Genomic DNA, 13089 nt, shown 5'->3' with positions numbered 1-13089 from the left:
GCACAAGGAGAAGGAGGAGGAGGAGGGAGAGGAGGGGGAGGAGGGAGAGGAGGAGGCAGCAGGCGGCCTGAGAGTGCCTCTTGTGAATGGGCCATCCTTTCACTTCCTGGTAGGCTGGGTGGAACATTGAGGTCTTAGGAAACAGGGACTAGGGAGGGGAGGCCAAGAGCTGGCATGTCTGCATTTAAGCAGGTGACCAGCCCTTTTCCTTTTTGGCTACTTCCCCGCCTCCCTCCCACTCTTCCCCACCCCTTATCCATTTTCTGACAGTATTTTTTTTTTTTTGGAGGGGGGGGGCAGTCTGACAGTTGTGTTTTAAAGCTGATTCTAACTTGTGTGGAGCATGCACCTGGACCAATCACAGTGCGTGGATGTCTGTGAGCCTGTGGGTTGTTTTTTTTTTTTCCGAGACAGGGTTTCTCTGTGTAGCCCTGGCTGCCCTGGAACTCACTCTGTAGACCAGGCTGGCCTCGAACTCAGAAATCTGCCTGCCTCTGTCTCCCGAGTGCTGGGATTAAAGGTGTACACCACCACGCCCGGCTATGAACCTGTGTTGAGCATCTACACGGACCAATCATAGTGCGTGCATGTCCTTGAGCCTGTGATTTTTGAGTTCAAGCAGGTTAGAATGCTCACTTGCTGTGGTCGTGATGATCGCAGTTTCGTCCCCCTTGGGAGGGGGCAAGTGACATATGGGTATGAAGCTTGTACTGAGCAATGTTGATGTGGTTTTATAGCTCTAATGGATGCTATTTGTTTTTTGTTCTAGGAGGGCACCCGAGTAGTTCAGCCCTTATTTTTAGGGAAAATTATTGAATATTTTGAGAAGTATGACCCCGACGACTCGGTGGCTTTGCACACAGCTTATGGCTACGCAGCAGTGCTGTCCATGTGTACGCTCATCTTGGCCATACTACATCATTTGTACTTCTACCACGTGCAGTGCGCCGGGATGAGGCTGCGGGTCGCCATGTGCCACATGATTTACCGGAAGGTAAGTGACCTGGCTTGTCAGACATGTCCTTCATCTGAAGTTTCCCATAAGTTAGAGTCATGTAATGAACTGGGTGTTATGGCCCATGCCCGCACTTGCAGGAACCAGAAGAGGGACGATCACAAGTTCAAGGCCCTCTCATACCACCTGACAAAACCTGGTCATAAAAACAAACTGTTTGGACCACACACGAGATGCTTGCTGTTTGGTTTGGGCTTTAGAATATATTGTTGTTATTATTTATTCTGCAAACTCTCCTGCTTTAACATGGAAGTCTCTTTTCGCTGTCAGACTGTGGTTGCTTATGGTGCATAGGCAGTCTGTTGGATTTAGGGTGAAATCTAGGTTAAAAAAAATAAATGCAGAATTGATTTTTTTTTCACAGCTAAATCTTATAGCTTCTCCTTTGACAAGTCTTGTGCTGTTCACTAAAGTCTTCACGGCATCAATGTTGTACCAAACATTAAACTTTGGGGGAGCAGGGTCTTTAGAATTCAACCTAGGAGAACACATTGTCTCTGAGAAAGGAAATTAGGGATTTTTACCTTTCACATGCTTCCGGAGGTGTAGGTGGGCTTGGGTGCCTGTACCTGTGTACCTACCTGTCTCTTTTTCTATGTGTATGTATATATATATATATATATATATATATATATNTATATATATATATATATATATATATATATATATGTGTGTGTGTGTGTGTGTATATATATGTGTGTGTGTGTGTATATATATATGTGTGTGTGTGTGTATATATATATGTGTGTGTGTGTGTGTATATATATGTGTGTGTGTGTGTGTGTATATATATATATATGTGTGTGTGTGTGTGTGTGTGTAGGTGTGAAATGTTTAATTATGTTCAACCTAATGTTTTCAAGGAAATATATCAGTACAGGGCATATTATAGTTGTATGGCTTGGTATAACACATGTATTTTAAACTTAGAAAAGTAGTTTTGGGGGATGAAGAAATGGTTCAGTGGTTAAGAGCATTGGCTGCTTGTCCAGAGGTCCCAGGTTCAATTCTCAGCACCCGCATGGCAACTCACAACTGCCTGTAACTTCTGTTCCAGGGGGACTCACCCTCACACAGACACACATACAGGCAAAACACCAATGTACATTAATTTTTTTTTAAAGTATTTTTGGAGAGAACTTTAGTTCCCAGGTACCTTGTCCTGCTTCTTAAAGTGTGTGTATCTTTCTCCTACTGAAGTCGTAACGATAGGTCTGGTGTGATGCACCTTTGTGCTGGGGCTGCCACACTATTCCTGGTTCATGCTGATTGGAACAGTTACGAAGGATGTCGATAGGAAGCCTCCACCGTCAGATGGATGGATGTGGGTCATTGTAAGTGTCAGGGTCCGACGACTCTGTCAAGGCTGTTGTATGGCAACCCTACCTGTTTTTTACTTTTTAAACACATGTGCGCACATGCGCGTGCACACACACACACACACACACACACACAGAGGCTCCCAAGAGCGTGCATGCACATGGTTCTTGTTGTCTGAAGACCCCATATCCCTGCAAGAGCATGAAGTGTTCAAAATGGCTGAGCCGCTTTGCTAATTTGATTTAGTTGTGGTGGCATTCGGATGACATCCGGTGATTGAAGTCACTCATCGTTTACCTGTCTCTGGTGTATCTGGAAAGCCATGGATTTTCTCAGCAAATACGAAGTATCCCTGGCACCTCTTCTTTTGAGCAGTCTTATTAATCTTGGCGTTGTGTGGCTCATGGAGGCCCAGCACCTTAGGCTCTGATAAGGACAGTGTTCTCGGGATCTGTGACATGGATCTGGTAATGGTGTCTTAGGCCTTCACTGCCACCACCATCCTGTCTGAGGCTTACTCTCGTACCGTGCAGGAGAATATTGAAGTTTCTCCATAAATTGTCAAGGTTTTAATCTTCCTAGATGCTGACTAGTCCCCCTTGTACTTAGGAAGTTTCATTCCCATTGTGCTGCACACCATAATTACACAGTCAGGTGCGAGGTGTCCGTTCAGGCAATCAGGGCTCCTGTGCAGGGGAATTCACTTGTTATTCTTCTTAGTGTCTCTGTCAACACTTCGGAACTGGCCTTGGGGAAATCTGATCTAGCTTGGCAGATTTGTTCACCTGCCTGTAAGTAAACGCCTCTCAGAGGTATTCATTGGTCAGTATGGTTATCCCAGGAAAATCTCTTTATGAAGTCCAGAGTTGCTGTGGTCCGAGATTTAGCCTGAAACCCTAGAAACTTGGGAAAGATGAATTTCCTCTTGCCAGCCTTGTGCAAGAAGTACGCTGAGGTGAAGCTTAAGATGTTTCTCTCAGGAGGACTGCTTCCGGGAGGCTGAGGCGAGCCTGGGTGTGTGTATCTGCAAGGCCCTTCTGCACGTGCTCGGAGCTCACCTGAGGCTTCAGTGCCCAATCCATGATCCGAGGAGAAATCGGTTTGGGTGGTATACACGGAGTGATTGTTTCTATCATCATGGTAGTATGTGTTGCTGAATGGCCTCGTGGGATGGATCGTATATAAAAACTGCTTGTTGATCTGGAGAGATGGCTGGGTGGATAACAAGAATGTGCTTCACGTACAAGTATAAGGACCAGACCGTTCCCCAGGTCCTATACAAAAGCCAGGGGCATAGCAGCTTGATCTATCTGTAATCCTAGCACTTAAGTGGTGGACACAGGGCAAGTTACCTGGTTACACTCATTGAATTGGCAACCTCTAGGTTTATTAGTGTCTTAATTAGGGTTTTACTGCTGTGAACAGACAACATGACCAAGGCAACTCTTACAAGGACAACATTTAATTGGGGCTGGCTCACAAGTTCAGAGGTTTCGTCCATTATCATCAAGGTGGGAGCATGGCAGTATCCAGGCAGGCATGGCGCAGAGGAGCTGAGAGTTCTACATCTTCATCTGAAGGCTGCTAGCAGAATACTGGCTTCCAGGCAGCTAAGGTGAGGGTCTTGAAGCCCACACCCACAGTGTCACATACCTACTCCAACAGGGCCATATCTTTTAATAGTACCACTCCCTGGGCTGAGCTTATAGAAACCATTACACTGAGAGACAGTGCCTGAGTACATTAAGTAAAGAAGAATTCATAAAGAACCTGGTGTCTCTGATCTCTATGCGCCTGCACATGCAGATGCAACATGAGTTTAGCTATCCATCCTCACTACGTCAACTAAGCAAACAAATAATGATGCGAAGCAACGGCTCATATTGGGAAGAGGGACAGACAGACAGACAGACAGACACACACACACACACACTCACTCACACACACAGACAGAGAGAGACAGAGAGACAGCATAGAGAGACAGAGAAACAGAGAGAGACAGACAGACAGACAGGACTGGTCATGTATCTACTTTCACAGCTTTAATAAAGTTATGCTGGTGCTGGGGTATCATATTCATTCATTTTGGAAAGTTACCGTGAGAGCCAGCCCCATTCCCGGGAGAATTGCTGTTCCCTCTAGGGGGAGACCGGTGTCCTTTCTTTACTAGTTGACAGAGACGCAGAAGGAAGGGACACTTCAGCAGCTTCAGGTCACATAGGGTTTGTACGTTGACTTCTGTGTGAGAGAAGAACAGACTGGACTGAGATGACAGATCTAGTCAAGGCGAGAATGAGCTGAAGGCGCTGGGACCCTCCATCCCCAGGGCCTCCTGGGCCTGGGTGTCTCCTTTTCTCAGACCTTGGCTCAGACCTTCACAGAATTTAATTTGGCAAAGGGCTTAAGTATACACTGCATATACACATGATGATGGTCTCAACACCAAAGAGAGGGTCTTACTGTTACGCTTTTCATTATAGAATATGCAAGGCACAGAGAGGTTTCTCCCTTCAGATCACTGGCTTAGTCAGCCGGGGGGCCTCCTGACTTTGTGTCCCTGAAGATCCACAGCAGTTCTCTGTTGGGACTGATTTCTGCGGAATGGATTTTGAGGGTGGCTCTCTTGGCTCTGAATGCTGAGCCCAGTTATGAGGTCAGTTGTTGAGTGTGTCTGTGTTAGTCTCTTCTGCTTGCTCGGCAGAGCAGACTACCTGATAGAATCCATTCTGGCTAGAATTGTTAGTCGTCACTAACTTTAGAGTTTCATGAATGGAAAGTTGGTGGGAGGAAACGTGTTCTCCATTCCAGCCTCTGAGGTGAGCTGGCTCTGCACACACCTCAGCTTCTCATTGTAGTCACACCTCTGCCTTCCTAGGATATATTTTCCTGTGCTTGTGTTCAGTTGATTAACAGCTTAAGTCCTGGGCCGCCTCAGGGGATTGGGGAGAGGCAATTGGCGCAAAGTTTGGCAGTCCATGATTCTCAGATCAATGGTGATATCAGATCCATGATTCTCAGATCAATGGTGATATCAGATCCATGATTCTCAGATTAATGGTGATATCAGATCCATGATTCTCAGATCAATGGTGATATCAGACCCATGATTCTCAGATCAGTGGTGATATCAGATTCATGATTCTCAGATCAATGGTGATTTTGCTTTTATTTTAAACTAATTTTAGTTCAGTGTGGACTATATTGCCTTATATTTAGACAGGACAATATGGAATGCCCAGTCTTCAAATACTTTGGTCTTTTCAAAGTGAGGAACATCACGAGGCTTGCTCTGATATTTTGTCTGTGTAAGGAGGACCCTGAGGGTGTTGTCGAAGTGAAACCACGTGGTGTTTATAGCAAGTGATACTTTGGCAGGACTTCCTGTCCTCGTGTTATTATCCTAACATTTGACAGTTAGAATGAACTGGCTGTGCTTTGTACACTGACTGTCGTAATAGTTTAATATTTTTCCTTCTAAATCTTTTATTATTTTATTTCTTTTTTTTTTTTTTTTTTTTTTTGGTTTTTCGAGACAGGGTTTCTCTGTATAGCCCTGGCTGTCCTGGAACTCACTCTGTAGACCAGGCTGGCCTCGAACTCAGAAATCCGCCTGCCTCTGCCTCCCAAGTGCTGGGATTAAAGGCGTGCGCCACCACGCCCGGCTTATTTTATTTCTAATATGAGCTTGCATCTGGCCTGAGTGTTTTGTGGGACATTAATCCTATCAATCTTCTGAGAGAATGCTAAGAGGACTGTTTTAATTTCTGTGGTTAGAAACATAAACTAGCAAGATGAGGGAGTCATTTTTCTCAGTAACTGCCTTGGTTTCCCAATCTTTAAAATGGCATAAAATAGACTCGCTTGTCTTAGGATTCACGGAGGAGCCAGAGGATGGGCCGCAGCTCCAGGGCTGCAGCTCCTGGGAAAGGAGGTAGTGTGTCTTTTAAAAGTACATGCAACAGAAGAATGGAGAAGAAATTTAAGAACAGTATCACATCAGATTCTGTTGTTGGAAGACCCTGATCATAAGGTTAAGGCAGGGACTGGTGGTGTGGAGAGTTTGTGGATGGGTAGGGGTGGGGTAGGTAAGGTATGGAGCGGAGGGTATGCATTTACTTGACAGATGGCAGCCATTGACTCTTTAAGAAAGGAACTGAGTGATAAGAATAGAGTTTCATCCACTGGTAGCGTTCTGTTGGTAGCCTGATGGTGTGAGGGAATCTAGGATAATGATCTTGGGAGCGAACGGAATTCATACAGGAGTTGCAGCAGAGTCCCTTACGGGCCTTTGACCTCTCCTCCTCTCTGTAGAATGCATTTGGGGTTTTTATTTTCAAACAGTCGTGTACAGTGATTGATTGTTGTTGATTTATTTTGTGAGAAAAGCTCTGACTTTTTAGCCTGTGTTAGCCTCCAACCCAAGCTGGACTTTCTCGTCCTCTTGACTGCCAAGTGCTAGTTAAGGTTTCAGGCTTGAGACACCGGTCCAGGTGGGTGGGTGTTTTTCCTGATTGTAGGGTTCTCTCATACGCTGCTGGAACTCCAGCTTGCTTCTAGGCTTGGGTCACTAGAAGAAAAAGTCCCGTCAATGGTTTTATGAGTCTGTTAATACCAAAGGTCCCATCAATGGTCTTATGAGACTGTTAGTAGACATCATATCATTTAGACTAACACTTCAGAGTCGGATTGAAGGGTCCTGTCCTGAGCATGCGTCCATATAGAAGAAATTGCGGAGTGATTTTGAGGTATGCCTCCTATAGAATCTGGTTTTTGTCTCTTGGTGACTGATGGTGTGTGTGGCTTCTGGTGTTGACTGTGCCCAATCATTTCGTGCATCTCTGTAGTCTGTGTTCCCAGCCGTGCCAGCTGAGGTTTTAGCAAGCCTTTCTCTGGCTGGTTTTCTTTCAGAGACTGGTCATGATCCTGCTTATGGTTTGGACACTCCGGTAACCTTGGATCTTTCATTTACTTACAGAAGTCAAAATATTTGCCTGTTGGTTCTTTGTTTTGATATTCTAGGTTCTTCAAATTAACTTCTACTTAGAAGGGGTCCTCGTGCTTGCCACCCCTTCCTTCTGAAGAGCACTGGGGCTTTGTACTGATGGGACACCAGCCTTACTGGCTGAGCACCTTAACTTCAGTAGGTACTGTTTTGCACTTCAGTGAGGCAGAGCTTTGGAAGTCCTATGGTGACCCTTCACCAACTGTAGCTGGATAGGACTCCGCTTTCCAGCCCTGTGTATTTGAGGCTCTGGAGAGGCCTGGCCTTAGTTTTTCTGGGAGAGGTTAGTTTGTTCTCGGGGAGGGCTCCTTTATGTCAGCTCTGTCTGCTCGAGGTTTGCTGCTGCTGTTGTGTTGAATGTCTGTCAGGAACAGATTCAAGCGGGTGGTGGTGGTGGGGGGGTTATTTTGGCTTATGAGTTTGGTCACAGTCATCTGTCTCCGTGTTTCCCCAACTGCCTCCCCTCCATTGCCTTTCCTAGTGACCTTGTTCCTTGAGTAGGCCACAGCTACAGCTTGCAGGACATCAGAAACCTGCCACTTTGTGGAGACCAAGTGCTCAACTTGTGATGTGCTCTAAGGCGCATCCTTAGTGTTCTCTGCTGAGGCGGTGCTGCCCTGTGCATTGTGGGATGCCGAGCACCAGAGTCCTTTATCTCGGAGTCTTGCACGCTGCCTGCTTTCTGTTATCTGCAAACACTGGCCTCATAGTGGTCCTGCTCTGTTGCCTTTTATGGTGGAGCAGGAGGAGTGGGCCAGTGTGGTGTGGGTTTGTTAGTCCAGATGTTTATAAACTACAGAGCTGGAAGTTCTGTCTGTACAGTGCAGGACCTGCTGGGCATAGTCCTTACCTTCCCTCGGGGCAGACGGAGTGACCACATGTGTCAGAAGAAGGTCCATAGGTTTTGTCTTGAGTCCCACTGCTGTTGTCATGGAAGGTGACAGGCATAGTAGTTGAGGGTCTTGTGGGGACAGATATGGCCTCCTTAGAAAGGGACACTACAGCTTCAACTCTGCCCTTTTTATTTTTATTTTTTTGCCTGTGTTCATCCTGAAGTCACAGTGAATGATGTTAAAACATGTCTGACAGTAAAATCACTTCACTGACTGAAATGAATTTCCACCCTGTTCCAGCTTTTAAGGCATCTTTCTGGGTTTAACGTTCGTAGCGGGTGGCTCTCTCCTTTCCGGTTCTCAAAGGTAGTTGGCTTGTTTTCAGAACATTCAAAGCACAGAACAAAGTCTTGATCCAATACACGAAGCGTGAAACGGATCGTTTCAAACCCAGCCCGCCCAGATATGCCGCACTCACCACCTTCTGTAGCCACCGCTGCCATTGTTCCTGGAATCCCTTTCATCTGGCAAACCCAAACCTCTGTAGGCATTAGATACCGACTCCCACTCTCCATTCCACCCTGGTCCCTAGCAACCACCATCCTGATTTCTAGCTCTGTGAGCTGGACCACTCTCCAAGCACCTGATTTAACGTGATTTAACGGACTCCTGGAGCGGTTGTCCTTTTACAGCTGGCATATATATATATATATATATATATATATATATCACTTTGAGTAATGAAGATGGTCATGACTCTCCAGGACCAGTTCCCGTGGAAAAATGGCAGTGCAGCCACATCAGCGGTTGTGATGACGTGTCTGCTGCTCCTTCGAGAAAAAGGAAAGGGTTTCAGAGATTCTTCCCTGTCTGCTCTCAGCTCTGAGAAAACGCCATCTTACCTGTTTTTATGTCCTCGTCTCTTCCCCTGCACTCCCCAGGGACTCATTAGTGGCAGACAGTTATTGTCTCTGTCCCTATCTCCAGGAGGTTACAGATGTTGGTCTATCTACATCTGCTTGATAAACTCATCTTTGAACCCGAAGGAGTGGGGAGATACGGGGTTTGCAAGAGGTAACTTGAAAATGACCTTGTTCCCTGAAGAGGGTCGGTCACCTGTGCTGTGTTTCCTGTAGAGGCCACCTGTGCTGTGTTTCCTGTAGAGGGCCACCTGTGCTGTGATCCCTGTAGAGGGCCACCTGTGTTGTGTTCCCTGTAGAGGGCCACCTGTGCTGTGTTTCCTGTAGAGGGTCGGTCACCTGTGCTGTGTTTCCTGTAGAGGGTCGGTCACCTGTGCTGTGTTTCCTGTAGAGGGTCGGTCACCTGTGCTGTGTTTCCTGTAGAGGCCACCTCTGCTGTGTTTCCTGTAGAGGGCCACCTGTGCTGTGATCCCTGTAGAGGGCCACCTGTGCTGTGTTCCCTGTAGAGGGCCACCTGTGTTGTGTTCCCTGTAGAGGGCCACCTGTGCTGTGTTTCCTGTAGAGGGTCGGTCACCTGTGCTGTGATCCCTGTAGAGGCCACCTCTGCTGTGTTTCCTGTAGAGGGCCACCTGTGCTGTGATCCCTGTAGAGGGCCACCTGTGCTGTGTTCTCTGTGGAGGGCCACCTGTGCTGTGATCCCTGTAGAGGGCCACCTGTGCTGTGTTTCCTGTAGAGGGCCACCTGTGCTGTGATCCCTGTAGAGGGCCACCTGTGTTGTGTTCCCTGTAGAGGGCCACCTGTGGAGGGCCTTTCTCTCCATGGCCTTGTTCTTCTTCTTGGGAAAGGTTAGGGATTAGTGCTTCTGAGAAGTGTGGTACATGGTGCAGTGTGCAGGACTTAGACTGCATGGCCTGAAGTCCATTGTTATTTTTCTCTCTTGGCAGAAGAAATGCTCCCTACTGATTTATTACTTACAGGTGTCCTCAAAGCTTGAAACGTGGCTTTGAGGGACAGGAATGAGTGAGGGAACCATTCATTTTGCAATATTAAAACGTCTGCATTGTTACTTATAGTTTATGATGGGTGACCAGCCACCCACACAAGAGTGATACTTTAGTAAACACACAACGTTAGAGTGAAAAGTAAAATTGCATTCATACACACACACACACACACACACACACACACACCACAGACTCACAAACACATGCAAACACACACAAGATACATGCAGAGAAATGCACACATAGACACGTGCACATACACACACAGACATACATACACAGACATATACTCATGTACTCACACGTGCACATACACAAAGAGACACACAGACACACACACACACACACACATTACTGTGCATGTTTGGGGGCCAGATTACAGTTTCCGGGACTCCCCACTCCCTTCCTGCATTGGGGTTCCAAGGGATCACTCAGCCTGTCTTGGAAACTGCCGCTTTTACCCACAAGCCACCTCGCAGGCCCAGTATTTTCCTTTTGACTGATTCTCAGTAAAACTATATGCCATTATACGCCATGGTAAGTCTGGCACTGTCACATTGCTCTCTCCAGTTGCTCTTTTGGCCTGACAGAAGGCAGATGATGAAAAATTACTGAAAATATAGTCCAAAATGATTGTGCATATAGTTGTTATACAGGAGTCGGTTTTGAGTTCACATGTAAATTTTCATTATTAAACATGCTGTTTTCCAGAAGATATAAGTTATAAACACATTTTGTAGTTTTGTGTTTTAGAGGCAAACCAGAAAGAAAAACATAATAGGATTCTTAGAGGACTGTAGCCGGTTGTCTCCTTGTCCCTCCCTGAGAGTTCTGTTCTCACCAACATTATCTTTTTGGGCTTTCTCACACTGTTGCCTACAACTCAGCTTCACTAGGATTGCTGTGGCCTCTCCTTCTCTTTTCCCCTTCATGGGACTTCTCTTCAAACCTAGGAATTGGTGGCAGAAGGGTGTGAGTGAGAGGTCTTTCTGCTGTCTTGTGGAGCTGTCTTTCCGCTTCGGACAGACTGCCGTGAGCTGTGCACCTCACCCCTTCCCATGGCATTAACCGTGGAGCTGGTTCAGTGGTGCGGGTTTGCTGTCACCCTGTACTGATGGCTCGTACTCGTCAAAACACTTCTTCTTAGCTCATAATTAGGCTTTCTAAAACGTTCCCAAGTACCACGGACACTCGGGGAGCCCTGAGATACTGCGTCTAGCATCTTTTCTGACATCCCATGGTTGCTGAACCTGGTTGTCCATGCTTTGACCTGGGCTCCCAAGGCTTTAGAGAGCCCGACCTCGGGGACCCACGGTGGCTTTGAACAAACCTAGTCTCTGTCCTGGAAGTGGGAGAGGCGAGGGAATGTGGCTGCTCCTGATGAATGGCACTCTCTGGGATCTTCATGTGTGACTGACCCTCAGTATGACCTCCGAACATGGATCCCAGGGCCCTCCCCCGAAGTGGGGGAGTCAGGTGGGGTCACATGCATATCCTCACGGCCAGACAGGTGAGGCTCGTCAGCGTGTGCATGTCTGATGCCTTAGCTGTGGCCTCTGGTAGAAGTGGGGTGAAAGGAAAGCCATCTATCAGGTACCTTATGCAGGTGAATGTTGCGTCATCCTTCAGAGCTGGACAGATCTGCTAGCCATAGACAGTCAGATAAAGCAAAACAGAAAAGAAATCCCTAAGGTGCCAGACTATCGGATTATAGCGAGTGGCAGGTTGTTGGTTTTGTCTGTGGTTTTTCATTTTCCTGAACCAGTTTCCCTCTCCAGAATGAGAGGGCACAAGACTGGCCTGGTGCAGCCGTTATTCTCCCGTTATGCTCATCTTATCGCTGGAGGATATTGGGCAGTCCCTGCAGCCTCCCTTTGAGAAACAGCACAGCCGCTTTTAGTTGTGCAATCATGAAGAGGGCGTGACGGCATTGCTAAGCATCTCCAGCCAGTAACATCGGGAAAATCCATGTGGCCTCTGCTTCAGCGAGCTAATCATACCCTGCATAGCTACCTGTCCCAGTAATGCCCCGCTTACCTGGAAGCCACCTTATCTGACAGACTGGGATGGGGTCACGAACGCTGCACTCTGAAGGTCCCTCAGGGGTCTACATGCTGCTGCTCCTCTGCCTTGACCCAGTGGTCTCAAAAGGATAGGGAGTCATAGGGACTAGTGTGCTGAGCCTGGTGACAGGGGACAAGGGAGAATCGACTGAGGAATCCAAGCGCACAGGCATGAGGCATTCTGGGAGGAGCCTCACAGTGAGGGTCAACAGTAGTAAGAGTGAGTTGGCGAGGAATCTGCAGTGTGATCAGGAGGTGTTCACACCTGTATTGGCAGGACTGTTAGGGGTCTTTAGAAGGTTTCTGTGAAAATGGCAGCCGGATACTTTATTAGTTATGTGTCTTCTGCTTTAGTTCTTCTCCCAGTTAGAGAGAGGAGTTTGTCAGGAAGGGAGGGATGGCCCCTCGGTGACATGGGTGACATGAGGCACATGGCGCTAGCCTCAGGGAGCAGGGAGAGATGTGTGTGGATGCTCCGTCTGGAGTTTCCCCCCCCCCCCAAGACAGGGTTTCTCTGTGTAGCCCTGGCTGTCCTGGAACTCACTCTGTAGACCAGGCTGGCCTCAAACTCAGAAATCCGCCTGCCTCTGCCTCCCGAGTGCTGGGATTAAAGGTGTGCGTCACCACCGCCCGGAAGGACTCACTCTTTATGTGTCCCTGGCCACAGACGGTAGGACGGTGCCACTTACATGGGAGTTGACCCACCTCAGTTACCCTAACCTAGCAAGCCTATCACAGGCAACCCCAGATGTTTCCCTCAGTAATTCCAGATCCTACCAGTCAAGCCAAGTCCTCCCAGACTTCTAAAGGGAAAGCACACCCCACCAGTCCTCCGCAGCCACTTCCGTGGAAGTGATGGACACTTGTCTCACCACGCTACCCACGTTGATATGTGGCATTTATGTGCATGCATCTGCTTTATGTTTCGTATT

General features: G+C 47.4%; 1 protein-coding gene across 1 annotated transcript in view; it reads left to right on the top strand.

The window, feature by feature from the left end:
• Abcc4 (ATP binding cassette subfamily C member 4) overlaps window positions 1–13089 on the top strand; it is a 212631-nt gene that overhangs the window by 48447 nt on the left and 151095 nt on the right. The window contains exon 4 of the mRNA XM_021181507.2: window positions 770–994. Coding sequence (XP_021037166.1) covers window positions 770–994 — 225 coding nt within the window. The remainder of the gene's footprint in view (window positions 1–769; window positions 995–13089) is intronic.

Source organism: Mus caroli, chromosome 14 (genome assembly GCF_900094665.2).
Source record: "Mus caroli chromosome 14, CAROLI_EIJ_v1.1, whole genome shotgun sequence".
NCBI classification, from domain to species: Eukaryota; Metazoa; Chordata; class Mammalia; order Rodentia; family Muridae; genus Mus; species Mus caroli.
This window is presented reverse-complemented; position numbering and strand designations above follow the sequence as displayed.